This window comes from Aegilops tauschii, chromosome 5 (assembly GCF_002575655.3).
Source record: "Aegilops tauschii subsp. strangulata cultivar AL8/78 chromosome 5, Aet v6.0, whole genome shotgun sequence".
NCBI classification, from domain to species: domain Eukaryota; kingdom Viridiplantae; phylum Streptophyta; class Magnoliopsida; order Poales; family Poaceae; genus Aegilops; species Aegilops tauschii.
Genome location: NC_053039.3, coordinates 45,003,131 through 45,030,211, shown reverse-complemented (window position 1 = coordinate 45,030,211; position 27,081 = coordinate 45,003,131). Strand labels below are relative to the sequence as shown.

At 43.4% G+C, this 27,081-nt stretch overlaps 1 protein-coding gene and 1 non-coding gene across 2 annotated transcripts; one reads left to right on the top strand and one right to left on the bottom strand.

The window, feature by feature from the left end:
- The first annotated feature begins 542 nt into the window (after positions 1-542).
- On the top strand, positions 543-647 carry LOC120965682 (small nucleolar RNA Z279/snoR105/snoR108). Its single transcript, XR_005758710.1, has one exon. It is a non-coding gene; the product is annotated as a small nucleolar RNA Z279/snoR105/snoR108 (small nucleolar RNA).
- A 2,659-nt stretch (positions 648-3,306) lies between these two features.
- On the bottom strand, positions 3,307-5,864 carry LOC109769431 (pentatricopeptide repeat-containing protein At1g11290, chloroplastic). The gene has a single exon (XM_020328177.4). The coding sequence runs from the start codon at positions 5,820-5,822 to the stop codon at positions 3,975-3,977; it is 1,848 nt and encodes a 615-aa protein (XP_020183766.2). The 5' UTR covers positions 5,823-5,864; the 3' UTR covers positions 3,307-3,974.
- Between the last annotated feature and the right edge of the window lie 21,217 nt (positions 5,865-27,081).

Genomic DNA, 27,081 nt, shown 5'->3' with positions numbered 1-27,081 from the left:
ACACTCGTAAAAAATTCTTGGTGCAGTCGTCTAAAGGTTGTAGAGTAATTTTTTTTTCCGATGCAGCTGGTAAAAAGAATCAAATCTTGGTGCAGTTTAAAGAAAAGTGAGGAAAAATAAAATAAAATCACCACAGACAATCAACTTGTCAACCTTGAAATGCAGGCAGGTCGTAATCGATCATTTTCAAAAAGGAGTGCACATTTGAAGAAAGGGACCGTTCGTTCGTTCAAAGATGAATGAACGATGCACTGAATCATCCACCGTAAATCAACTTTTTTTAATTAAGAATGATCCACCGTAAATCACAATCAATCGTGACTCACAAGCCCATGGGCCGGACGGCTGGCGTGAGCTACCCACCACACTCACTGTGACCTCCATTCGGCCCACACACTCATGTGAGCTTCTCAGTTCGACTGCTAGCCACAGCCGCCTGTTTAGTCCCACACCGCTTGCCGCAGCGGAGGGCGAGCCTCCGGGCGCTATAAAAGAGGGGGCGGGTGCGCCGTTGAGAAGCATGATCCTTCAGGCAGCCAAAAGGGATGTGATGAGTGGTATCAGCTCGCTATAATGCGAGAGGGGTGTCCGCCCCAACTAAGCCTGTTACGACAATGGGGCGCCCCAGTGACTTACCATCTGATCCCGAATATCATTTTTTTAATTTAAATTTAAATGTTTTTTTCCTTCTCATGCTTAATTTGGTGTTTTCCCCTGCTTTGGAATTTTGTTTTCTCAGTTCGCTTTGCTCTTTTGGAAGCAGTTTCTTTTTAGCCCTTCGAATTTTGTACTCTGATTTTGAATGGTTACATTAACTCCGATTTGTTCAGAGTTCAAAAAAGAAGAACTCTGATTTACTGTCTGCATGGTCCTGCTCGGTTTACAACAAGATACTGGTATGTACTATTGAATTCATGCACCAGCCAACTCATCCAAAAGTCTGAACTGATGAAGGAAGGTGGGCAATATATTTCAACATGTACTACTCCCTCTGTAAACTAATATAAGAGTGTTTAGATCATTATTTTGGTATTCTAAACACTCTTATATTAGTTTAAGGAGGGAGTAGTACTCAGGAGAAATCTTGCTCGGATACCCCGGAGGTCTGGAGCTTGAAAAAGGCTTGACCTTCCAAAAATAGCATGGCTCTTGGGGTTTCAGCTTTTCACGGTCAGGGTTATATGGTTATTAATTTTGATGAGTATATTGTTAAGCTTCATACGCAACATAAGTCTAAACTCATGAAAAGGTACTCCACAAACTATATAACCTGAGTCTACTTTATAGTTTGTTAGAATGAAAATAGACATGAGACATAAACAGTAGAATATGCACATACAATAACTGAGTACGCAAAACGAATTATGATAATCCACCTTAATTTCAAACATGGCCCGGGCATAGTCTTTCTGTTAATTTAAAGTCCAGTGATGAAGAAATATCTGAATGAGACTATCCTAAACAAAAATTCTGATTAAGATGGGAGTTTTACGTCGTTCACAAGGATGCCCTTTTCTTGTTCATCCAATACAATAAATTTTGGTACGCACATCATAAATCCTAATTGTGAATGCTTTTGAACAAACTATGAGTTAATTTGCAATTTCTACGATAACAGGACATGATTCATACGAGAAAATGCTCCTTTTAAGGAAGATAATATATTTTTTCAATCCATAGAGAGATAGTTCAAAAATTTGGCGGCTAATGTGTTCTCTATAGGTAACACAAAAGGCATGAACAGTCGTATTTTGCTGCAAATGTTTACGTAAATGCAAACTTGCACAGGTTACTATGTTTCTCACTGGAAACTAATTCAAAATATTTCTATATGGACTGAAGTAATAATCTGTATCATAGAACCCTTAGAAAATAAAAACTTTGATATATACAACATCTATGTGTTGTCAAATGCAAAACTCTGATTTGTTCAAGGTTAAAAAAAACTTTGATTTGTTCAGGAATGAACTGATACTGTTAGCATGGTCATTGACCAGTTTGTTGTTATCATGGTATGGATAGATTTGACCAGTTACAACCTTGTCTGTTTTGTTCGGTTTCTTCTCCCACAAAAAAATTGTGTACTTTCTGGCGCTTCCTAGGCAAAAAGTTACCGCGAAAAAGAGATGGTTCTGGACTACTAGTAAATAGTCCAGGAGATTAGATGCAACTGAGGCCAGAAGTAAGCACACAACAAGATACTTGTGTTTACTCAGGAAGAGAATAATAAGTACAAAAATCTTGCTCACCAAATGTTACTCAGATTCCCGATTACACACGGCTCATAACAAGACAATAGATTGTAATTTTAAGACTCGATACCACGTAAGGCTGGAGCTTGAAAAAGACTTGACCAAAATATTTATTCTAAAAATAGTTCTGGAGACATGGCTCTTGGGGTTTCAGCCTTTCAGGGGTCAGGGTCAGATGGTTCTTAATTTTGATGAATATAGATGTCCAAAATTTAGGTTGTGGTTGCCCCCTGAGTTTATTTTATAGTTTGTTGGTATAAAATAGACATGAGACATAATATCTCTAGAAAACAGTAAAGTATGCACACACACACACACACACAAAAACTGAGTACGCAAACCAAATTATGATAATCCGCCTTAATTTCAAACATGGCCCAAGCAGAGTCTTTGTGTTAGGGTATAATACGACAGTTTTATATTTGGCAGAATGGGAGTTGCAATCCTTCTCTTGCCTTATCTTCACAATAGACTTCTTGACCTTAAAGGAATGTACACTATATGCTTGAACGGCATAAATTAAACTCCAGTCATGAAGAAAAATCTGAATGAGACGTCGTTATAAGATGCAGTTTTATGATTTAAAGTTCACAAGGATGCGGTCTCTTGTTCCTCCAAGTCCAATACAGTAAATTTTAGTATGCACATCATGAATACTAAATGTGAGATTGCTTTGGAACAAATTATGAGTTGATTTTGCAATTCTATGATAACAGGACCTGATTTATACAAGAAAATACTCCTTTTAAGGCAGATAGTAATCTTCTTCATTCCATAGAGATATTCAAAAATTTGGCAGCTAATGTGTTCTCTATAGGTAACACAAAAGGCGCGAGCAGTCATATTTTGCTGCAAATGTTTACGTAAATGCAAACTTACACATGCTACTATGTTTCTCACCAGAAGCTAATTCAAGATATTTCTAGGTGGACTGAAGTAATAATCTTAATCATAGTCATGAACAGTCATATTTTGCTGTAAATGTTTCCGTAAATTCAAACCTACACATGTTACCATGTTTCTCACTAGAAGCTAATTCAAAATATTTCTATATGGACAGAAGTAATAATCTTAATCATAGAGCCCTTAGTAAATATAATTTTTTGATATATACATCATCTACATATTATCAAATGCAAAATTGAAGCAAATTGTAACTTCAATTCAACTCGTATGGAAGCAAGACACTAAGACAGTGCTATAGTCCATATGCTCCATCTCTAGTTAAATTCCATGATGCTATGATGAAGACGTTAATGGCTGCATTCCCATCTTTCTTTGTTTGTAAGATTATAAACACTAACCTCCAGCCCAGGTTCGTCTGGTGAACATCTAATAAGCAACAGTCCCATCACAGGGGCTAGAGATGAACAGTTTAGGCTTGTTCGCTGTTCGGGTTCCATAGGTGCGGTGGTCTGGCTCGGCCACTGGCTGGGAAGCTGACCCCCATGAGGCCTCAAGCCCTCAACGTAATATTTCCTGGTTTGATGCCACATTTCTTGTTACCCCAAATCAGTGAACTGGACCCAAAGTACCTCCAAACATCATATTTAATCATATTCGATCCAAGTATATAGTCTCCACAATACAGACAAACTTGAGATCATGAAATTATTTTCCATCATAATCAAGCTTGTTCAGAGAGTGCCAACTGCTCACCTTGAAAGAGCAAATGACATCTGTTAGGATCGAAAGTATGTGAATCAAGTGTTCGCAGCATGGTTAAGCACTCAGTTCAATACAACTCCTTCCAGGTTCCTTGACCAAACCTTTCTTGTTTAGTAGCGTCCTATAGGTTGTCGCCTTCTTCCAATTCCCCAAACAACTGAGCATATTAGACACTAAGACACAGTGACCAGAATCTTGAGGGTCCAGGTTAAGTAATTCCTCTGATACTGAATCCATCGAAGAATCGGCACAATGAGAACTGTATGCACTTACTATAGGAGCCAAAACCTGATTCTGTAACTGAACAGGGATCTTCTTAAAGAACTCCTTAGCTATACTAATTTGACCAGACTTACATAGCAAATCAGTTATGCACATATAGTGCTCAATAGATGGTTCAATACCATATTCCTCTGTCATGCTGCGAAAACACCTAAGGCCTTCATCTATTAAACCAGAATAATTGCATGCTGTTAACAGATGGGTAAAGACAATGTCATCTGGTTGAACACCTTCTTTTTGCATCTCGCTGAAAAGGATGAGAGCTTCACTGCCTTCTCCGTTGCAAGCATATCCATTAATCATGGCACTCCAGATAGGTAAGTCTCTATCGGTAACCGCATCAAATATTTTCCTAGCCAGCTCAACGCTCCCACACTTGCAGTATGCGTCTATCAGTCCGGTAGCGACCCGCAGGTGTGACTGCAGTCCGATTGCCACCACATGCTCCTCAACCTTTCTCGCATGATTAGCAGACCCCAAATCAGCACAGGCAGAAAGAACTGATGAAACTGTTGTCACATTTGGCTGCACATCCGTGCGCAACATGCTATCAAACATTGTCAAGGCCTTGTCTGGGCGGCTACCTTCAACATATCCATGTATCATTGAAGTCCAAAGCACTACATTCTTGCAGTGAACTGCATCGAAGACCTCCTGAGCAGTCTCAAGATCCCCACACTTGGCATATAAGTTAACCAATGATGGCACAAGATCTTGCTCGGATTCAAAACCGCTCTTGATGAGAAGAGCATGCACGCCCTTGGCCACCAACAGATTCCCTAACAGAGCAGCAGCTGAGACGAGATTAACCAGCGCGATCAAATCAAATCTGTGCCCAGCACCCTGCATGCGGTTGAGCAGAGCAAACACTTTGTTAAAGTCGCCCGTCTGCAAGAACCCCGACGCCATTGCGCTCCAAGAAACTACAGTCTTGTCGTGCATAGAGTCAAACAAGAAAGACGCGGCATGCAGCTGGCCATGACGGACAAGCATGGTGAGCACTGAGTTGGAGACTGGCAAATCCGCGTCGAGCCCAGACTTGAGGCTATATCCATACACGCACAGGCCAAGGTTTCTCGTGGCCATTGAGTCCAGGCACCCCGACAGCATGCCGACGAGCGTGCCCCCGCTGGGGCTCACCCCTAGGCCCCGCATCGCGTTGAACATGGCGACGGCCTTGTCGAGACGAGAAGCCTTGCTGTACGCGGTGACCATGCAGTTCCAGGACACGAGGGTCCGGCTGGTGGTGGGCATTTCGTCGAACAGGCGGCGCGCGTCGGGGAGGAACGCGCACTTGGCGTAGAAGTCGAGCAGCGAGGTGCGGACGAAGACGTCGCCGACGGCGCCGGCGAGGAGGGCGTGCGCGTGGATGGAGCGGCCGAGGCGCGGGAGGCGGAGCGCGGCGCAGGACTTGGCGAGGGAAGGGAAGGTGGAGGCGTCGCCGCCGCGGAGGCCCGCGGCGAGGAGCGAGGCGTAGTGCCGGAGGCAGAGGGTGTAGGAGCCGGACGCGGCGGCCAGCTGGATCAGGCGGTTCCAGTGGCGGAGGGTGGCCGCCGGGGTCGGGGCGCTCATGCTGAGGCTCAACGACGGGGAGAAAGATTTTGGTAGCAATATGACCATTTTTGTCCATCGAGTTCGTGCGGTCAGTATCCAGCAGTTGCTTTCCAGCTAATTTTTTAAAATAATATAATACATCTTTTATTATTTTTCATAAATATTATGCCGGATATATCATTTTTAAAAATAATACACCATCGGCTTGCTGCTAGCTGATTGGATCTAGTCGGCCTGGAGGTAGCAGATTGGAACCCAGTCGTCTTTGGGCTGGCCGATTGGCCTCCTATCAGCCTTCTGTTGACCGACAAACCTATCGGCCACTAGCGCAGAGGAGCTAATCGGTCATCTGTAGGCCGATTAGTACTAATTGGCCACCTATAGGCCGAGAGGTGCATGCACCCATTTTCTACCCCCGTACGTTCCCCGCTTATATCTCGGGCCGCCATTTCCCGCTTTGCTCGTTCCCGCCATATTTCCCTACTCTCTACTTCCCGCCATATTTTTCCGCTTTGCTCGTTCCCGCCATACGTTCCCGCTTTGCTCGTTCCCGCCATATTTTCCCGCTCTCTAGTTCCCGCCAGTATCTCCCGCCATATTTTCCCGCTTTCGAGTTCCCGCTTTTCTTTGTGTTCTCAACCTATAAAACACCCTCGACACTAACGTTGGTAAGCATTCTAGTGTAGTCTCGTAGTCTCGTCAAGATGTCCGGATATCCTTTTGATTGTAGTTTTCACCCTAGTATGTCCAAATGTCTTCTGGATTTAGCCGCCGATTTCAGGGTAGACAACATCTTAGTTCCGCGTGACAAACTCATCAATACTGACACCCTACTGAATGAGCCGGCTCACGCATTAAGTAGGTGCGGGTGGCCTTCCAGGACCTTTGAGGATATACGAGAAGAACTTCTGAGGTTACAGGGAAGATGGATGAAGCAACAATCTAAGAGTGGAACATACCTAAAGGTTGCAGCAAAACATACTTTTTTATGGACTGGCGACAGCGAGGATGAAGACGATATCTTCATGCCGTCGGTCAAGAGTTCTGCATCATCGAAGGGCAAGAGTTCTGCATCGTCAAAGGGAAAGAGTTCTTTATCGTCGAAGGGCAAGAGTTCTGCATCGTCGAAGGGCAAGAGTTCTTCACCGTCGAAGGGCAAGAGTTATTCATCATCGTAGGGCAAGAGTTCTGCATCGATGGAAGATGACGATGACGACTTCATGTAGTTTTTATGCTATATGTTGTTAGTTAAGTCGTACGTACCGTTTAATCTAGATGTAGTTGTATCTAGTTGTTTGTACCGTCTTATTGTAGGAGCATTATGTTCTATCTAAATATAATGTTATAGTTTGGATAATAGATTACTAAAATAGAGTAGGCATATGTCTCATACATAAGTACATAATAGTCATTTGCCTCATACATAGAATAGACATAAGTCTCATACAGAAGTAGATGGTCATGTCTCTACTGATAGATAGAAGCGTCACTAACGACGTCTGCCCTGGCGCACAGGCGGATCTCGAGGCGTTGTCCATCCCAACCTATGGGGTGCCCTAATGTTACGAGGAGGAATCTCAGACTCGCCCTGGTCATACTGCGTATCCTGTGTGGGGCCAGGTGGAGGAGTCGAAAACATGTTCATCCACTGGGTGTGTTGCGACATCCGAGCGTGTATGTTCTTCTCAAGATGTTGATCACTCCCCCACGTATCATGTGATGCCGACATAGACGCCTGATATCCGTAGGCTCCTGCACGATGGAACATTAAGTCATGAAGAATGAGGTCGCCTCAATTAATATTGAAAACAATAAATATGAAGAGACATACATGCTGGCTATGACGGCTGCTCTGGCTGAAATATGAAGCTCGACGAGGGACTCTGCTGCTGTGGCTGTGGAGAAAACACAAAGCTCGATGTGGGAGCATAGTGATGTGGGTGCTGCCACGTCGAACTACCAGGTTGGTCAGGAGAGGGTTGCCTGGTCATCGGCTGATGTGCTAGACGTGGACGTGGCTAATATCGGTGTGTGGAGGGATGCGACTGCTGCTGCTGGTGCTGAACAACATCGCTTCTCCGGGTGCACGTGATAGCCTCGTAGACAGCCCGTATCTTGTTCTGCATGCGTTCCAAGAAGGGCTGTAGCATAGGCCAATGCTGAAGAAGAGGTCCAGACGACAATGATCGTCCAAAGGTGGTCACGTCGTCGTAGAGTTCGTGTGTCAAGCGAGCCTGAAAATTTTGACGACGATTAGTAAGTATGCACCTCAAAGTATGTGACAACTTTACTTAAAGAAAATATATCTTACCACGTATTGCCCAGAGCCCGAAGTATCATAGCTCGGGTACATATCCGACGGAGTAGGGTCAGGTATCTCCTCTGGGTGAGAGTGCTCAACGATGTGTAACCGTGTTCTGGTCATGTAGCGCCGCAAATAGAGATTGAATTCATGGAGATCAAAATCGAGATTCTCGTGCCATAGATGTGTGTTTGCTGTCTCCCATTCTGTAACATACAGCTCTAGTCTAACTAGCCAGTCAGCAGTTGTCCTGGTCATGCCCTTCCTCGTCGTCCTACAATTGTGGTGTGTGTTCAACAATTAACTAATGCTTCCAATGGAGTACTGTCAAAGATAATGCAACATTGAAAAACTGGTTAATACCTATGGATGTGTGCTGGCACCGGATTCTCTGTAGGGGGAGGTAATTCCAACTGCAGAAGACCAAATTACCTCATAACCCTCTTTTGTGCCATCTCCTCGACGAAGACATCGAAGATGATCTCCCGATTTCGTCATCCAGTAATCTCGGTCCCTTGTGCATAGCACAGACATACCACCGGGGTATCTTGCATGTAGGGCTGCTTCCGTGTAGGGCTGCCAGATGACCCCAGTGTACGCATCGAATTGCTCGTTCAGTGCTGTGTATGCTTCCTGGTCTGATCACTAGCAAAGCGCCTCTGCGGAAAACAAAAGTTAGTAGCCGCTAGCATTGAATTATCTCTTGTGCACAAAAAAGATGCATTAAACTATAACACGATACATACCTCACGACGTGTCCAACACAGACCAAAAGTAGGCATGTCGATGCCATCAACATCGAACATGGTGTCTATAGGCTCATGAACACGTACATCTGGTCGCCCTATAGAGAACCTCTCCCACGACCACAACTGTAGGAATAGAGGGCATCCAAGAAGGGCTGGCTTTCTCGATGTAAGCTGGCAACCGCTGGACATACCTCGGTTTATAGCCGCTAAGACCGCCGAACCCCAACTCCTCTGTCTGATCTGATCCGCCGTCTCAGCGCTCAGTATCTCGAGTGCCATAGGGATGTAGCGCGTGCTAATAGTGGTGACATGGTTCTCTGTGAACATCACCTTGCCGAAAAGCCACATTAAGCAGGCCTCCAGGCTCCGAGTGATCTGTGCCGCACTTAACGGCGCCGGGAACTTCTGGATCTGCATTAAGCAAAGAGAAAGTTTTAGTAAGCCGTACGTATCTTCTGTAAAGCCATATGCAAAATAACTTGAAGATAAGAGGCAGGGGAACTAACCTGGAAATTGAGCAATCAATCATACTTACGTCAGTTATGCTCCCATACCGGAGTCGGAGCATCCGCAAAACACCATGAAAACGTTGTGTAAGACCTACCTCCCAACCAGCCCGTGCGTCCAACGGTCCTATGGCATGACCTGCCAAGAGTAGTCCCAGCAAAAGTGACACATCCTCTAGAGTAGGAGCCATCTCTCCCCATTGGAAGTGAAACGTGTGGGTCTCTGGCCTCCAACGGTCCACTAAGCAGCTCAACAAGGAGGAGTCGATGGCGAGGCGTTTGCAGCCCGGGATAGACTCAACTATATGCGCAAAAGTTACAAGGCTGGCCCGGGATGTAACGCCTTTTAGTGGGGTTGACGTTGTTGAAGTTACCCATTGATTGAAAACCCATCAGCTCACGTGTCCAGGTATTGAGGACAGACTCTTTCAGAAAAAATGGAGACACAAACGATATTGCGTCCATTCCAAGCTGCCCGCAAGCAACAATTACATGTGAGCAAGGTAGGTGAAGCAATTTCGGTTTGTTGCATGTGCACTCACACGTTGGTCAGGCTTCATTTCCAATTTTCACCTCATGCGTCCTCAACTCATTTGCACATCTGAATTTGTTGTTGGCTAAGCGGACCTCAAACCTTCTTTCTTGATTACCGATGGCGACTACAGTGTGTGACCTAGATTTTTGCATCTTGTTCTCCATGTACTTCGTGACTCTTTCACGGTAACGTGTATTCGGGTTGTTCAAGATATGCTGCTCTGATTTTTGACGTATATCTCTGAAATACTTCACGGTGCCATAGAAAATACCCTCAATGATGGCTGTAAGTGGCAATGCCCGGTTTCCTCTGAGGACAAAGTTGTATGTTTCCGCGAGGTTGGTTGTCATGACACCGTACCTTGCTCCATGTGTGTCATGTAGCAAAGACCACCTCTCCAGAGGCTCATGCTCTATCCACTGCTCGAAGGTTTTAATCGACCTCTCGAGCCTTCTCCTAGTACCAGGTGGGTCAAAGACTGGCAAGTCACATAGCCCAACTGGCTCCTCCTCCACGGCCGATGTTCTTGATGCCAACTTTGCAACTATTGCTTCAACATGTGCCCTCACCGCTGCATCTCTTGTAGCTTTCCTGTCCCTAACGTGTCTCTGTGTGCACACATTAAGTCTGTCACGTATCAAATTGTACTTTCAAACTGGTTCTGCTTGCAGAGTTTTTTGAATAGATTCATCAGGTTCTTATTTCTGATCCGCGAGAAGAAATTAGTCCCCAGATGGCGCATGCACCAATGGCTCTACAAGTCCTGCCATGGAGTTTGTTCCTCAGGACCTGGGTTTGTTAGTGTCCTTATCGCACTTGCATGCCTATCATGAAGGATGAACACATTGGGCTTCTCCTTCACAACTGATATTTTCAACTGCCCGAAGAACCATGTCTAACTTTCAATGTTCTCACTCTCCACAAAAGCAAATGCGAGTGGGTCAAGTTGATTTTGGCCGTCTTGACCTATGGTTGTTAGGATCCGACCCTTGTACTTGCCAGTGAGAAAAGTACCATCTACACATATCACCGGCCGGCAATGCCTGAAAGCTTCGATGCATACACCAAAAGAGAATAAGAGACGATGCAACACCCTCACAGTTGGGAACTCTGGCATGAAGAGGTCTTGGATATCGATATAGGTGCCTGGATTCCGCTGCTGCAGTGTGGAGAGGAGCTGGACAATAGAGTCATATGCATCAAAATAAGAACCAAATCTCCTCTCAAGCGCCGTATGCTTAGCCCTCCAAGCCTTGCCATAAGAAATTCTGTACTTGAACCTGGCGAAGACTTTTGTCTGGATTGCCTTCACTTCCATAACTTTTCCCTCCACTATCTCATAGTAAAACAACCGAGCAATAAGCGTCGATGAAAGGTTGGCATGATCTTGAGGGATGCAGCGAATAAGACAAGTGTGATTAACTAAGTCACTGATCGCCCAACTTGTGCCGTACTTAGAGAGATAGCCGTGCACCCTGGCGGGACAATCTGCGTTCTTGCATACCATTGTCAGGTATTTCTGACTTGACACCTGAGGTGTGAAAACCCTTTGCGTGGACATTGCCCATTTAATTATTGCATCCTTCAGAGCTTGTTTGTTGGGATACATAGCACCCATCGCAATATTGTTCTGGTGATATTGCCAGGCAGAATCATGTCCATCATTCACGATTATTGCAGATGAGAAGTCATGATTCCATGATGCAGGATTCGGGACCCCCTCTACATTTTCTTCTTCATCCGACTCGTCAGAATCATCGACATGACCCCTATCAACATTGGTGTCTTCTTCTTCCATCTGGTCCTGCATGTGCCCATCTACCTCATCAGTGTCCACCTCGCCACTGTAATCACCATCGGCATTTTCTCCTTCTACCTAACTACTCTGCCCTAGTTCATAACCATCAGCATTTCCTCCTCCTACCTGACTGCTCTGTCCTGGTTCGTAACCATCATCTCTAGCTTTTGACATAGATAACTTCCTCCCTCCACTGCTCTGCCCAGGATCGTAGGCACCCTCGCCTTCATGTGCAGTGACCTCCTTCACGACGGGAAGCACTAAGGCAACATGATTGCATCCCCTGCATTCACAACCTTGTAACCACCGCACCCACTCAGAGTCTCGCTCTATTGCACTACTAGGAAAAAGCCTAGCAGTAGCGCGGGTCTAAGGGCTATCAGTAGTGCGGGGAACCGCGCTATTGATACGGCGCTATAGCTAACTTTTAGCAGTAGCGCGCATTTTGACACACGCTACTGCTATATTCCTACTTAGCAGTAGCGCCTTCCATACTAGCGCTACTGCTAAGTGTTTTCGTGTCCAGCACTAAAGAGCGCTACTACTATATTTTCACATATCTCTTTTTTGCTACGTATTTGCGATGTTTTTGTACAGGTTTTATATAGTATTCTAATCATATCATACACATGCAATATGCTTTTCATATCATACACATAATAGTCTCATCATATCATCCAACACAAATCATGTCGTCACATCATAATCATGATATAGCTATACAAGTTACATGACATGTCTCATCATACATAATGTAGTACTTCTTGAGGCATCGGTTCTGTTGGGGAACATTGCATGCAAAACAAAAAAAATTCTACGCACACGCAAGATCTATCCATGGAGATGCATAGCAACGAGAGGGGGAGAGCATCTTCATACCCTTGAAGATCGCTAAGCGGAAGCGTTTATCAACGCGGTTGATGTAGTCGTACACCTTCACGATTCGTCCGATCAAGTACCGAACGTACGATACCTCCGCTTTCAGCACACGTTCAGCTCAATGACGTCCTTGCCTTCTTGATCCTGCAAGACAGGCGAAGTAGTAGATGAGTTCCGGTAGCACGACGGCGTGGTGACAGTGTTGGTGAAGAACAATCTTCGCAGGGCTTCGCCTAAGCACTACGGAAACTATGATAGAGGATAAACTAGAGGGGACGGGGTTGCTGGCACACGGCTTGGTGAATCTTGATGTGTCTTGGGTGCTAGCCCTGCCCTTCTATTTATATGTTGAGCCCTGGGATCGAAACTTGGACTAAAAGCCTCCTCAAAGTCGGTTTTACCCGAAAGGCAGGAGTCCTTCTCGGACTCCAGGGCTAGACGCCAGGGTTCCCGGCGTCTACCCCCCAGACGCCAGGGTCCCTGGAGTCTGGCCTCTGGTCTCCGCAAAACTCCTTTTGCACTTTCCAAAAGCCTCGCGGGCTTTCCCTTTGGCCCAAATAAAGTGTTCTCGTACCCAAACATTTCGGGAAACATCCGGAACCCCTTCCGGTGAATTCCGGAACTCTTCCGGAGACCAAACATTATTATCCCATATATCACTCTTTACCTCCGGACCATTCCGGAGCTCCTCGTTATGTCCGAGATCTCATCCAGAACTCCGAACAACATTCAGTCACCAACATACATAACTCATAAAATACTATATCATCAACGAACGTTAAGCGTGTGGACCCTATGGGTTTGAGAACTATGTAGACATGACCAAGAAACCTCTCTGGTCAATAACCAATAGCGGAACCTGGATGCCCATATTGGCTCCTACATATTCTATGAAGATCTTATCGGTCAAACCTTATGACAAAATACGTAATTCCCTTTGTCCATCGGTATGTTACTTGCCTGAGATTCGATCGTCGGTATCTCTATACCTAGTTCAATCTCGTTACCGGCAAGTCTTTTTACTCGTTCCATAATACATCACCTCATGACTAACTCCTTAGTAGTTTGCTTGCAAGCTTATGATGTGTATTACCGAGAGGGCCCAGAGATACCTCTCTGATACTCGGAGTGACAAATCCTAATCTCGATCTATGACAACTCAACAAATACCTCCGGAGATACCTGTAGAGCATCTTTACGATCACCCAGTTATGTTGTGACGTTTGATAGCACACAAGGCATTCCTCGGGATTCGGGAGTTGCATAATCTCATAGTCGAAGGAATATGTATTTGACATGAAGAAAGCAATAGTAATAAAAATGAACGATCATTATGCTAAGCTAACAGGTAGGTCTTGCCCATCACATCATTCTCATAATGATGTGATCCCGTTATCAGATGACAAATCATGTCCATGGTTAGGAAACCTTAACCATCTTTGATCAACGAGCTAGTCTAGTAGAGGCTTACTAGGGACACAGTATTTGTTTATGTATTCACACATGTATTTAGGTTTCCAATCAATACAATTCTAGCATGAATAATAACCTTTATCATGAGTAAGGAAATATAAAATAACAACTTTATTATTGCCTCTAGGGCATATTTCCTTCAGTCTCCCACTTGCACTAGAGTCAATAATCTAGATTACATTGTAATGAATCTAACACCCATGGAGTCTTGGTGTTGATCATGTTTTGCTCGTGAAAGAGGCTTAGTCAACGGGTCTGCTACATTCAGATCCGTATGTATCTTGCAAATTTCTATGTCTCCATCCTTGACTTGTTCACAAATAAAGTTGAAGCGTCTCTTGATGTGTTTGGTTCTTCTGTGAAACCTGGATTCCTTTGCCAAGGCAATTGCTCCAGTGTTGTGACAAAAGATTTTCATTGGACCCGATGCACTAGGTATTACACCCAGATCGAATATGAACTCCTTCATTTGCTTCTTCCAAAGCAGCTATGTACTCCGCTTCACATGTAGATCCCGCCACGACGCTCTGCTTGGAACTGGACCAACTGACAGCTCCACCATTCAATATAAATACGTATCCAGTCTTTGACTTAGAGTCATCCGGATCAGTGTCAAAGCTAGCATCGACGTAACCATTTATGACGAGCTCTTTATCACCTCCATAAACGAGAAACATATCCTTGGTCCTTTTCAGGTACTTTAGGATGTTCTTGACTGTTGTTCAGTGACCCATTCCTGGATTACTTTGGTACCTCCCTGCCATACTTATGGCAAGGCACACATTAGGTCTGGTACACAACATAACATACATGATAGAACATATGGCTGAGGCATAGGGAATGACTTTCATTTTCTCTCTATCTTCTGCAGTGGTCGGGCTTTGAGTCTGATTCAACTTCACACCTTGTAACACAGGCAAGAACCCTTTCTTTGACTGATCCATTTTGAACTTCTTCAAAACTTTGTCAAGGTATGTGCTTTGTGAAAGTCCTATTAAGCGTCTTGATCTATCTCTATAGATCTTGATGCCCAATATATAAGCAGCTTCACTGAGGTCTTCCATTGAAAAACTCTTATTCAAGTATCCTTTTATGCTATCTAGGAATTCTATATCATTTCCAATCAACAATATGTCATCTACATATAATATCAGAAATGCTACAGAGCTCCCACACACTTTCTTGTAAATACATGCTTCGCCGAAAGTCTGTATAAAATCATATGCTTTGATCACCTCATCAAAGTGTATATTCCAACTCCAAGATGCTTGCACCAGTCCATAGATGGATCGCTGGAGTTTGCACACTTTTTCAGCACCTTTAGGATCGACAAAACCTTCTGGTTGCATCATATACAACTCTTCTTTAAGAAATCCGTTAAGGAATGCAGTTTTGACGTCCATTTGCGAGATTTCATAATCATAAAATGCGACAATTGCTAACATGATTCGAACGAAGTTAAGCATCGCTGCGGGTGAGAAAGTCTCATCGTAGTCAACCCCTTGAACTTGTCGAAAACCTTTTGCGACAAGTCGAGCTTTGTAGACAGTAACATTACCATCAGCGTCAGTCTTTTTCTTGAAGATCCATTTATTCTCTATGGCTTGCCGATCATCGAGCAAGTCCACCAAAGTCCATACTTTGTTCTCATCCATGAATCCTATCTCAGATTTCATGGCTTCAAGCCATCTGTCGGAATCTGGGCTCATCATAGCTTCTTCATAGTTCGTAGGCTCGCCATGGTCTAGTAACATGACTTTCAGGACAGGATTACTGTACCACTCTGGTGCGGATCGTGCTCTGGTTGATCTACGAGGTTTAGTAGCAACTTGATCTGAAGTTTCATGATCATTATCATTATCTTCCTCTCTAGTTGGTGTAGGCATCACTGGAACGGTTTTTTGTGGTGTGCTACTTTCCAATTCAAGACAAGGTACAATTACCTCATCAAGTTCTACTTTCCTCCCACTCACTTCTTTCGAGAGAAACTCCTTCTCTAGAAAGGACCCGTTTTAGCAACAAAAATCTTGCCTTTGGATCTGTGGTAGAAGGTGTACCCAATTGTTTCTTTAGGGTATCCTATGAAGACACACTTCTCCGATTTAGGTTCAAGCTTATCAGGCTGAAGCCTTTTGAGACAAGCGTCGCATTCCCAAACTTTAAGAAACGACAACTTTGGTTTCTTGCCAAACCACAGTTCATACGGTGTCATCTCAACGGATTTAAACAGTGCCCTATTTAAAGTAAATGCGGCTGTCTCTAATGCACAACCCCAAAATGATAGCAGTAAATCGGTAAGAGACATCATAGAATGCACCATATCAAATAAAGTACGGTTACGACGTTTGGACACACCATTACGCTGTGGTGTTCCAGGTGGCGTGAGTTGTGAAACAATTCCACATTGTTTTAAATGAAGGCCAAACCCGTAACTCAAATATTCGCCTCCACGATCAAATCTTAGAAACTTTATTTTCTTGTTACGATGATTCTCCACTTCACTATGAAATTCTTTGAACTTTTCAAATGTTTCAGACTTGTGTTTCATTAAGCAGATAAACCCATATTTGCTTAAATCATCTGTGAAAGTCAGAAAATAACTATACTCGCGGCGTGCCTCAACATTTATCGGTATGTATTATTTCCAATAAGTCATTAGATCGCTCCATTGTTCCGGAGAACGGAGTTTTAGTCATCTTGCCCATGAGGCATGGTTCGCAAGTATCAAATGATTCATAATCAAGTGATTTCAAAAGTCCATCTTCATGGAGTTTCTTCATGCGCTTTACACCAATATGACCTAAACGGTAGTGCCACAAATATGTTGCACTATCATTATTAACTTTGCATCTTTTGGCATCAATATTATGAATATGTGTATCACTACAATCGAGATTCAACAAGAACTGACCATTACTCAAGGGTGCATGACCATAAAAGATATTATTCATATAAATAGAACAACCATTATTCTCTGACTTAAATGAACAACCGTCTCGCAATAAACAAGATCCAGATATAATGTTCATGCTCAACGCGGGCACCAAATAACAATTATTCAGGTCTAAAACTAATCCCGAAGGTAGATGTAGAGGTAGCGTGCCGACGGCGATCACATCGACCTTGGAACCATTTCCGACGCGTATCGTCACCTCATCCTTAGCCAATTTTCATTTATTCTGCAGCTCCTGTTTTGAGTTACAAATATGAGCAACCGAACCAGTATCAAATATCCAGGTGCTATTACGAGTATTATTAAGGTACACATCAATAACATGTATACCAAATATACCTTTGTTCACTTTGCCATCCTTCTTATCCGCCAAATACTTGGGGCAGTTCCGCTTTGAGTGACCAGTCCCTTTGTAGTAGAAGCACTCAATTTTAGGCTTAGGTCCAGCTTTGGGTTTCTTTGCGGGAGCGGCAACTGATGTCGCTTGAAGCTACGTCGGTATTTCCCCAAAGAGGAAGGGATGATGCAGCACAACGGTGGTAGGTATTTCCCTCAGATATGAAACCAAGGTTATCGAACATGTAGGAGAACCAAGCAACACAACGTAAACAACCCCTGCACACAAAGAACAACACCTCGCAACCCGACGTGTTAAAGGGGTTGTTAATCCCTTTCGGGGTACGGCGCCTCAAGATAGGCAAAGGACATGAGGTAAATTTGTAGATGGGATAAATTGATCCGGAACAAATAAATTGCAGCAAGGTATTTTTGTATTTTTTTGGTTTAATAGATCTGAAAATAAACGCAAGGAAAAAGTAGATCGCAAGGCAAATATATGAGAAAGAAGACCCGGGGGCCGTAGGTTTCACTAGTGGCTTCTCTCGAGAAAAATAGCAAACGGTGGGTAAACAAATTACTGTTGGGCAATTGATAGAACTTCAAATAATCATGACGATATACATGCAATGATCATTACATAGGCATCACATCCAAGATTAGTAGACCGACTCCTACCTGCATCTACTACTATTACTCCACACATTGACCGCTATCCAGCATGCATCTAGTGTATTAAGTTCATGGAAAAACGGAGTAATGCATTAAGAATAATGACATGATGTAGACAAGATCTGTTTATCTATTGCGGCAGATATGGATCCCATCTTTTTATCCTTAGTAGCAACGATACATACGTGTCGGTTCCCTTTTTATCACTAGGATCAAGCACCGTAAGATCGAACCCACTACCTGGCACCTCTTCCCATTGCAAGATAAATAGATCAAGTTGGCCAAAAAAACCCAAATATCGAAGAAGAAATATGAGGCTATAAGAGATCACGCATATAAGAGATCAAAGAACTCAAATAACTTTCATGGATATAAAAAGATATAACTGATCATAAACTCGAAGTTCATCAGATCCCAACAAACACACTGCCAAAAGACTTACATCATATGGATCTCCAAGAGACCATTGTATTGATAATCAAGAGAGAGAGAGAGAGAGAGAGAGGAAGCCATCTAGCTACTAACTACGAACCCGAAGGTCTACAAAGAACTACTCACGCATCATCGGAGAGGCACCAATGGAAGTGGTGAACCCCTCCATGATGGTGTCTAGATTGGATCTGGTGGTTCTGGACTCTGCGGCGGCTGGATGAATATTTCGTCGACTCCCTTGGGGTTTCTGGAATATTGGGGTATTTATAGAGGAAAGAGTCGGTCCAGGGGGCACCCGAGGTGGGCACAACCCACCAGGGCGCGCCTGGACCTCCTGGCGCGCCCTGGTGGGTTGTCCCCTCCTCGGGACTCCCCCCAGGTGCAACCAGGGCCCATCTTCTTCCTTTTGGTCCATAAAAATCATCGTAAATTGGCGTGACATTTGGACTCCGTCTGATATTGATTTCCTGCGATGTAAAAAACATGCAGAAAACAACAACTGGCACTTGGCACTATGTCAATAGGTTAGTACCAAAAAATTATATAAAATGACTATATAATGATTATAGAACATCCAAGATTGATAATAAAACAACATGGAATAATAAAAAATTATAGATACGTTGGAGACGTATCAGCATCCCCAAGCTTAACTCCTGCTCGTTCTCGAGTAGGTAAGTGATAAAAATAAATTTTTGATGTGGAGTGTTGTTTATCATGTCATAACATATTCTTTTCTTTATAGCATGGACATTTGGACTTTTATGTGATTCAAAGCAATGGTCTAGTTTTGACATGATAATTTAGATACTCAAGCATATCAACAAGAGCAACCATGTCTTTCAAAATATCAATGCTAAAACAAGTTATCCCTAGCCTATCATACTCAAACATCGATCCATTCATGAAACACACTCGAATATTAGCTACAACCAATACTTAAGTACGATCATATTGCCCCCTAGTTGGTGCTTTTATAAGAGAGGATGGAGACTCAATTTCAAAATAAAAATTGCATAAGTAAAAGAAAGGCCCTTCACGGAGGGAATTAGTGATTTGTAGAGGTGCCAGAGCTCAAAGCGAAAAATTAGAGATAGAAACATTTTTGGGAGCCGTATCCATCCCACCAACGAAAACGACTTGGAGCATCCCAACACTTTCCATGCTAGATATATCATAGGCGGTTCCCAAACAGAAAATAAAGTTTATTCCTTTTTCCACCATAACTTTCACTTTCCATGACTAGCCGTATCCACGGGTGCCCTCCATACCAACACTCTCCAAGGAATTTATTATTTGACAACATAAAGTAAATTCATTTTTGCATTTCGGGACTGGGCATCCCTAATACCTTTGCCTTACTCTCGTGCAATGACAAGTGAATAAACACTCGTCGTGAGAATAACACATCTAACATGGAAAATATTAGCTACCCGTTACCATTCCGCGAGCGAAACAAACACACAAAAGAGAAGTTCATTTTGAAAATTAGAGATGGCACATGCAAATTTGCTTAGAACGGCAAAAGAATACCGCATATAGGTATATATAGTGGACTCATGTGGCAAAACTGGTTTAAAGGATTTTGGATGCACAAGTAGAGGTCATACTTGGTGCAAAATGAAGGCTAGCAAAAAGACTGAGAAGCGACCAACCAAGAAACGAATAATCTCATAAGCAAGCATTAAGCATAATTAACACCGAATAATGCACCACAAGTAGGATATAATTTTCATTGCATGATTATTGACTTTCGTGCATGCATAGGAAATCACAAACCTTAACACCAATATTCTTACTAGAGCACAATTACTCATCAATATAACTCACATATCACATCATCATATCTCAAAACTATTACTAAGAATCAAGTTTATTTTGTCCAATGATCTTCATGACATATTTTTTTCTTTCTTTATCCTTCTTGAATATCTATCGCTTTGGGACTAATTTTCATGTGTTGCTTTTCATAATCTCAAACAAATATAAGTGAAGATCATGAGCATAACATATTTTCTTTCTCTCAAAATAATTTAAGTGAAACAAGAGAGAATTTCTTCAAAATTTACTAACTCTCAAATAAATCTAAGTGAAGAAATAGAGCATTTCTTCAAAAATACTAAGCACACCGTGCTCAAAAAGATATAAGTGAAGCACTAGAGCAAGTCCATTGCTCATAGAAATTGAAGTGAAGCATAGAGAGCAATTCTAACAAGTCATGGCATAATTTTGGCTCTATCAAATAGGTGTGTCCAGCAAGGATTGATGACTTAAAACACAAAATAAAACAAGCAAAGACACATATCATACAAGACGCTCCAAGCAAAACACATATCATGTGACGAATAAAAATATAGTCTCGAGTAAAATACCGATGGTCGTTAGAAGAAAGAGGGGATGCCACTCGGGGGCATCCCCAAGCTTAGTTGGTTTCTCATTCTTGGACAATAGCGTGGGATGCTGGGGCATCCCCAAGCTTAGGCTCTTCTATCCTTCTTTCATCCATCGTAAGATAGCCCAAAACTTGAAAACTTCAATCACACAAAACTCAACAAAACCCTTGTGAGATCCGTTAGTAAAAGAAAGCAAACCACTACTATAAGTGCTGTGTCAAACCAATTCTTATTTTGCTTTTGTATTATATCTACTGTATTCCAACTTTCCTGTGGCAAAAACTCATCAAAGAAAACCATAGAGCCATCAAAATAAGCACACAACACAAAGAAAACAGAATCTGTCAAAACAGAACAGTCTGTAGTAATCTCGAACTTTCGAATACTTCTGTAACTCCAAAAACTCTACAAAATTAGGGCGACCATCATAATTTGTATTAATATTCTACAAAAAGAATCAGGGCAAAAGATCTTTTCTGTGATTTATGATAATTATTTTCGTGAGCACAAAGTTTCTGTCTTTTTCAGCAAGATCAAACAACTATCAGCCCAGAAGATCCTAAAGGCTTTACTTGGCACAAACACTAATTAAAACACAAAAACACAATCATAACAGTAGCATAGTTGTGCTAACACTCAAGAACAGAAAGCAAAAAGCAAAAATAAATTTTATTCATTGGGTTGCCTCCCAACAAGCGCTATAGTTTTACGCCCTTAGCTAGGCATTAAGCAAGGATCTAAGTTTTGTCATCTTTTTTCTTCTTAATTTTATTAGAAGTATTTTCATCATGGGGTTTTGTAAACACAACATAAAACATATTATCCATGTAAACTTTAGCATTTCTTAGTTGGTTTTCATCACAACCCCTTTGATTACCCGCAACAATCCAAGAGGAGTGTTGATTAACATTATTAAAAACTTGTTGGATTATATCTAGAACGGGGACTTCCTTTTTAAGATTCTCATCAAAGATCTTATTATCCCCAAGAAAATTCCTTAGTGCATAATCACTATTGTAAAGAATTTCATCTATCACGGGTTTTTCATGATTCAAACCATAAAATCAAAGATTTCCCTAGCTTCCCGTATTATGTAGTCAAATTCATTTATAAGAACGAGAGTGGCCAACTTTTTGGCCCTAGGATTCTTTATGTCGGGGAGCTCAAAAAATAATCTTTGTAAAGTACGATGTGTATGAATAAATTTACTTTCAGGTTTCAGAACTAGTGCTGAAATAGCATCCGCATAAGATCTAGTAGTTTTAAGTATAGGAGCATCATCAAGACTTAGATTCCCAACAGAATTGAAAAATTCTTGAATACGTTCTTTTCCCATAACATTTCCCTTGCCCCAAGATAAAAGGTTTAGCATCCAGATTGCCCATACGTCCAAATTTAGGAGTTAGGCCATCATCTGTTGGTGCCATACCGAAATCACTCATGATTGCAAGCAAAGGATAGATCTGAGAAGAAAACGGCGAACGGAAAAAGAGAGGCAGATAAAATGGCAATTTTTTGTGAAGTGGGGGGGGGGGGGAGGAAAACGAGAGGCAAATAATGTAAATTGTAAGGAGATGAGATTTGTGATTAGGAACCTGGTTATGTTGAAGATCCTCCCCATCAACAGCGCCAGAAATTCCTTTTGATGTCGCTTGAAGCTACATCGGCATTTCCCCAAAGAGGAAGGGATGATGCAGCACAACGGTGGTAGGTATTTCCATCAGATATGAAACCAAGGTTATCGAACTAGTCGGAGAACCAAGCAACACAACGTAAACAGCCCTTGCACACAAAGAACAACACCTCGCAACCCAACGTGTTAAAGGGGTTGTCAATCCCTTTCGGGGTACGGCGCCTCAAGATAGGCAAAGGACGTGAGGTAAATTTGTAGATGGGATAAATAGATTGCGGAACAAATAAATTGCAGCAAGGTATTTTTGTATTTTTTTTGGTTTAATAGATCTGAAAATAAACGCAAGGAAAAAGTAGATCGCAAGGCAAATATATGAGAAAGAAGACCCGGGGGTCGTAGGTTTCACTAGTGGCTTCTCTCGAGAAAAATAGCAAATGGTGGGTAAACAAATTACTGTTGGGCAATTGATAGAACTTCAAATAATCATGGCGATATCCAGGCAATGATCATTACATAGGCATCACGTCCAAGATTAGTAGACCGACTGCTGCCTGCATCTACTACTATTACTCCACACATCGACCGCTATCCAGCATGCATCTAATGTATTAAGTTCATGGAAAACGGAGTAATGCATTAAGAACGATAACATGATGTAGACAGGATCCGTTTATCTATTGCGGCAGATATGGATCCTATCTTTTTATCCTTAGTAGCAATGATACATACATGTCGGTTCCCTTTCTGTCACTAGGATCAAGCACCGTAAGATCGAACCCACTACCGGGCACCTCTTCCCATTGCAACATAAATAGATCAAGTTGCCAAACAAAACCCAAATATCGGAGAAGAAATACCAGGCTATAAGAGATCACGCATATAAGAGGTCAAAGAACTCAAATAACTTTCATGGATATAAAAAGATATAACTGATCATAAACTCGAAGTTCGTCAGATCCCAACAAACACACCGCCATAAGACTTACATCATATGGATCTCCAAGAGACCATTGTATTGATAATCAAGAGAGAGAGAGAGGAAGCCATCTAGCTACTAACTACGGACCCGAAGGTCTACAAAGAACTACTCACGCATCATCGGAGAGGCACCAATGAAAGTGGTGAACCCCTCCGTGATGGTGTCTAGATTGGATCTGGTGGTTCTGGACTCTGCGGCGGCTGGATGAATATTTCGTCGACTCCCCTAGGTTTTCTGGAATATTGGGGTATTTATAGAGCAAAGAGTCGGTCGAGGGGGCACCCGAGGTGGGCACAACCCACCAGGGCGCGCCTGGGCCTCTTGGCGCACCCTGGTGGGTTGTCCCCTCCTCGGGACTCCCCCCAGGTGCAACCAGGGCCCATCTTCTTCCTTTTGGTCCATAAAAAATCATCGTAAATTGGCATGGCATTTGGACTCCATATGATATTGATTTCCTGCGATGTAAAAAACATGCAGAAAATAGCAACTGGCAGTTGGCACTATGTCAATAGGTTAGTACCAAAAAATGATATAAAATGACTATATAATTGTTGGGGATCGTAGCAGAATTTGAAAATTTCCTACGCATCACCAAGATCCATCTATGGAGTATACTAGCAACGAGGTGAAAGGAGTGCATCTACATACCCTTGTAGATCGCGAGCGGAAGCGTTCCAATGAACGGGGTTGATGGAGCCGTACTCGCGGTGATCCAAATCACCGATGACCGAGTGTCGAACGGACGGCACCTCCGCGTTCAACACACGTATGGAACAACGACGTCTCCTCCTTCTTGATCCAGCAAGGGGGAAGGAGAGGTTGATGGAGATCCAGCAGCACGACGGCGTGGTGGTGAATGTAGCGGGATCTCGGCAGGGCTTCACCAAGCTTTTGCGAGAGGGAGAGGTGTTGCAGGAGGAGAGGGAGGCGCCAGGGGCTGTAGTATTGCTGCCCTCCCTCCCCCCCACTATATATAGGCCCCCTGGGAGGGGGGGGCGCCGGCCTGGATCCCATCTCAAGGGGGGCGGCGGCCAGGGGGGAGACTTGCCCCCCAAGGCAAGTGGGGCGCCCCCCCACCCTAGGGTTTCCAACCCTAGGCGCAGGGGGGAGGCCCATGGGGGGCGCCCCAGCCCACTAAGGGCTGGTTCCCTTCCCACTTCAGCCCATGGGGCCCTCCGGGATAGGTGGCCCCACCCGGTGGACCCCCGGGACCCTTCCGGTGGTCCCGGTACAATACCGGTAACCCCCAAAACTTTCCCGTTGGCCGAAACTTGACTTCCTATATATAATTCTTTACCTCCGGACCATTCCGGAACTCCTCGTGACGTCCGGGATCTCATCCGGGACTCCGAACAACTTTCGGGTTTCCGCATACTCATATCTCTACAACCCTAGCGTCACCGAACCTTAAGTGTGTAGACCCTACGGGTTCGGGAGACATGCAGACATGACCGAGACGCCTCTCCGGTCAATAACCAACAGCGGGATCTGGATACCCATGTTGGCTCCCACATGTTCCACAATGATCTCATCGGATGAACCACGATGTCGAGGATTCAATCAATCCCGTATACAATTCCCTTTGTCAATCGGTATGTTATTTGCCCAATACCATGTTCAATCTCGTTACCGGCAAGTCTCTTTACTCGTACCGTAATGCATGATCCCATGGCTAACTCCTTAGTCACATTGAGCTCATTATGATGATGCATTACCGAGTGGGCCCAGAGATACCTCTCCGTCACACGGAGTGACAAATCCCAGTCTCGATCCGAGCCAACCCAACAGACACTTTCGGAGATACCCGTAGTGTACCTTTATAGTCACCCAGTTACGTTGTGACGTTTGGCACACCCAAAGCACTCCTACGGCATCCGGGAGTTGCACGATCTCATGGTCTAAGGAAATGATACTTGACATTGGAAAAGCTCTAGCAAACGAACTACACGATCTTTTATGCTATGCTTAGGTTTGGGTCTTGTCCATCACATCATTCTCCTAATGATGTGATCCCGTTATCAATGACATCCAATGTCCATAGTCAGGAAACCCATGACTATCTGTTGATCAACGAGCTAGTCAACTAGAGGCTTACTAGGGACACGTTGTGGTCTATGCATTTACACATGTATTACGATTTCCGGATAATACAATTATAGCATGAACAATAGACAATTATCATGAACAAAGAAATATAATAATAACCATTTATTATTGCCTCTAGGGCATATTTCCAACAGTCTCCCACTTGCACTAGAGTCAATAATCTAGTTACATTGTGATGAATCGAACACCCATAGCGTTCTGGTGTTGATCATGTTTTGCTCTAGGGAGAGGTTTAGTCAACGGATCTGCTACATTCAGGTCCGTATGTACTTTACAAATATCTATGTCTCCATTCTGAACACTTTCACGAATGGAGTTGAAGCGACGCTTGATATGCCTGGTCTTCCTGTGAAACCTGGGCTCCTTGGCAAGGGCAATAGCTCTAGTGTTGTCACAGAAGAGAGTCATCGGGCCCGACGCATTGGGAATCACACCTAGGTTGGTAATGAACTCCTTTATCCAGACTGCTTCCTGTGCTGCCTCTGAGGCCGCCATGTACTCCGCTTCACATGTAGATCCCGCCACGACGCTTTGCTTGCAACTGCACCAGCTTACTGCTCCTCCATTCAAAATATACATGTATCCGGTTTGTGACTTCGAGTCATCCAGATCTGTGTCGAAGCTAGCGTCGACATAACCCTTTACGACGAGCTCTTCGTCACCTCCATAAACAAGAAACATATCCTTAGTCCTCTTCAGGCACTTCAGGATATTCTTGACCACTGTCCAGTGTTCCATGCCGGGATTACTTTGGTACCTTCCTACCAAACTTATGGCAAGGTTTACATCAGGTCTGGTACACAGCATGGCATACATAATAGACCCTATGGCCGAGGTATAGGGGATGACACTCATCTTTTCTCTATCTTCTGCCGTGGTCGGGCATTGAGCCGTGCTCAATTGCACACCTTGCAATACAGGCAAGAACCCCTTCTTGGACTGATCCATATTGAACTTCTTCAATATCTTGTCAAGGTACGTACTCTGTGAAAGACCAATGAGGCGTCTTGATCTATCTCTATAGATCTTGATGCCTAATATATAAGCAGCTTCTCCAAGGTCCTTCATTGAAAAACACTTATTCAAATAGGCCTTTATACTTTCCAAGAATTCTATATCATTTCCCATCAATAGTATGTCATCCACATATAATAAGAGAAATGTTGCAGAGCTCCCACTCACTTTCTTGTAAACACAGGCTTCTCCATAAGTCTGTGTAAACCCAAACGCTCTGATCATCTCATCAAAATGAATGTTCCAACTCCGAGATGCTTGCACCAGTCCATAGATGGAGCGCTGGAGCTTGCATACCTTGTTAGCATTCTTAGGATCAACAAAACCTTCCGGCTGCATCATATACAATTCTTCCTTAAGAAAGCCGTTAAGGAATGCCGTTTTGACGTCCATTTGCCATATCTCATAATCATAGAATGCGGCAATTGCTAACATGATTCGGACGGACTTCAGCTTCGCTACGGGTGAGAAAGTCTCATCGTAGTCAACCCCTTGAACTTGTCGATAACCCTTAGCGACAAGTCGAGCCTTATAGATGGTCACATTACCATCCGCGTCTGTCTTC

Excerpts from the sequence above, each read along its gene's own strand:
- LOC109769431 (XM_020328177.4), bottom strand. The coding sequence starts at position 5,822 with ATGGTCATATTGCTACCAAAATCTTTCTCCCCGTCGTTGAGCCTCAGC.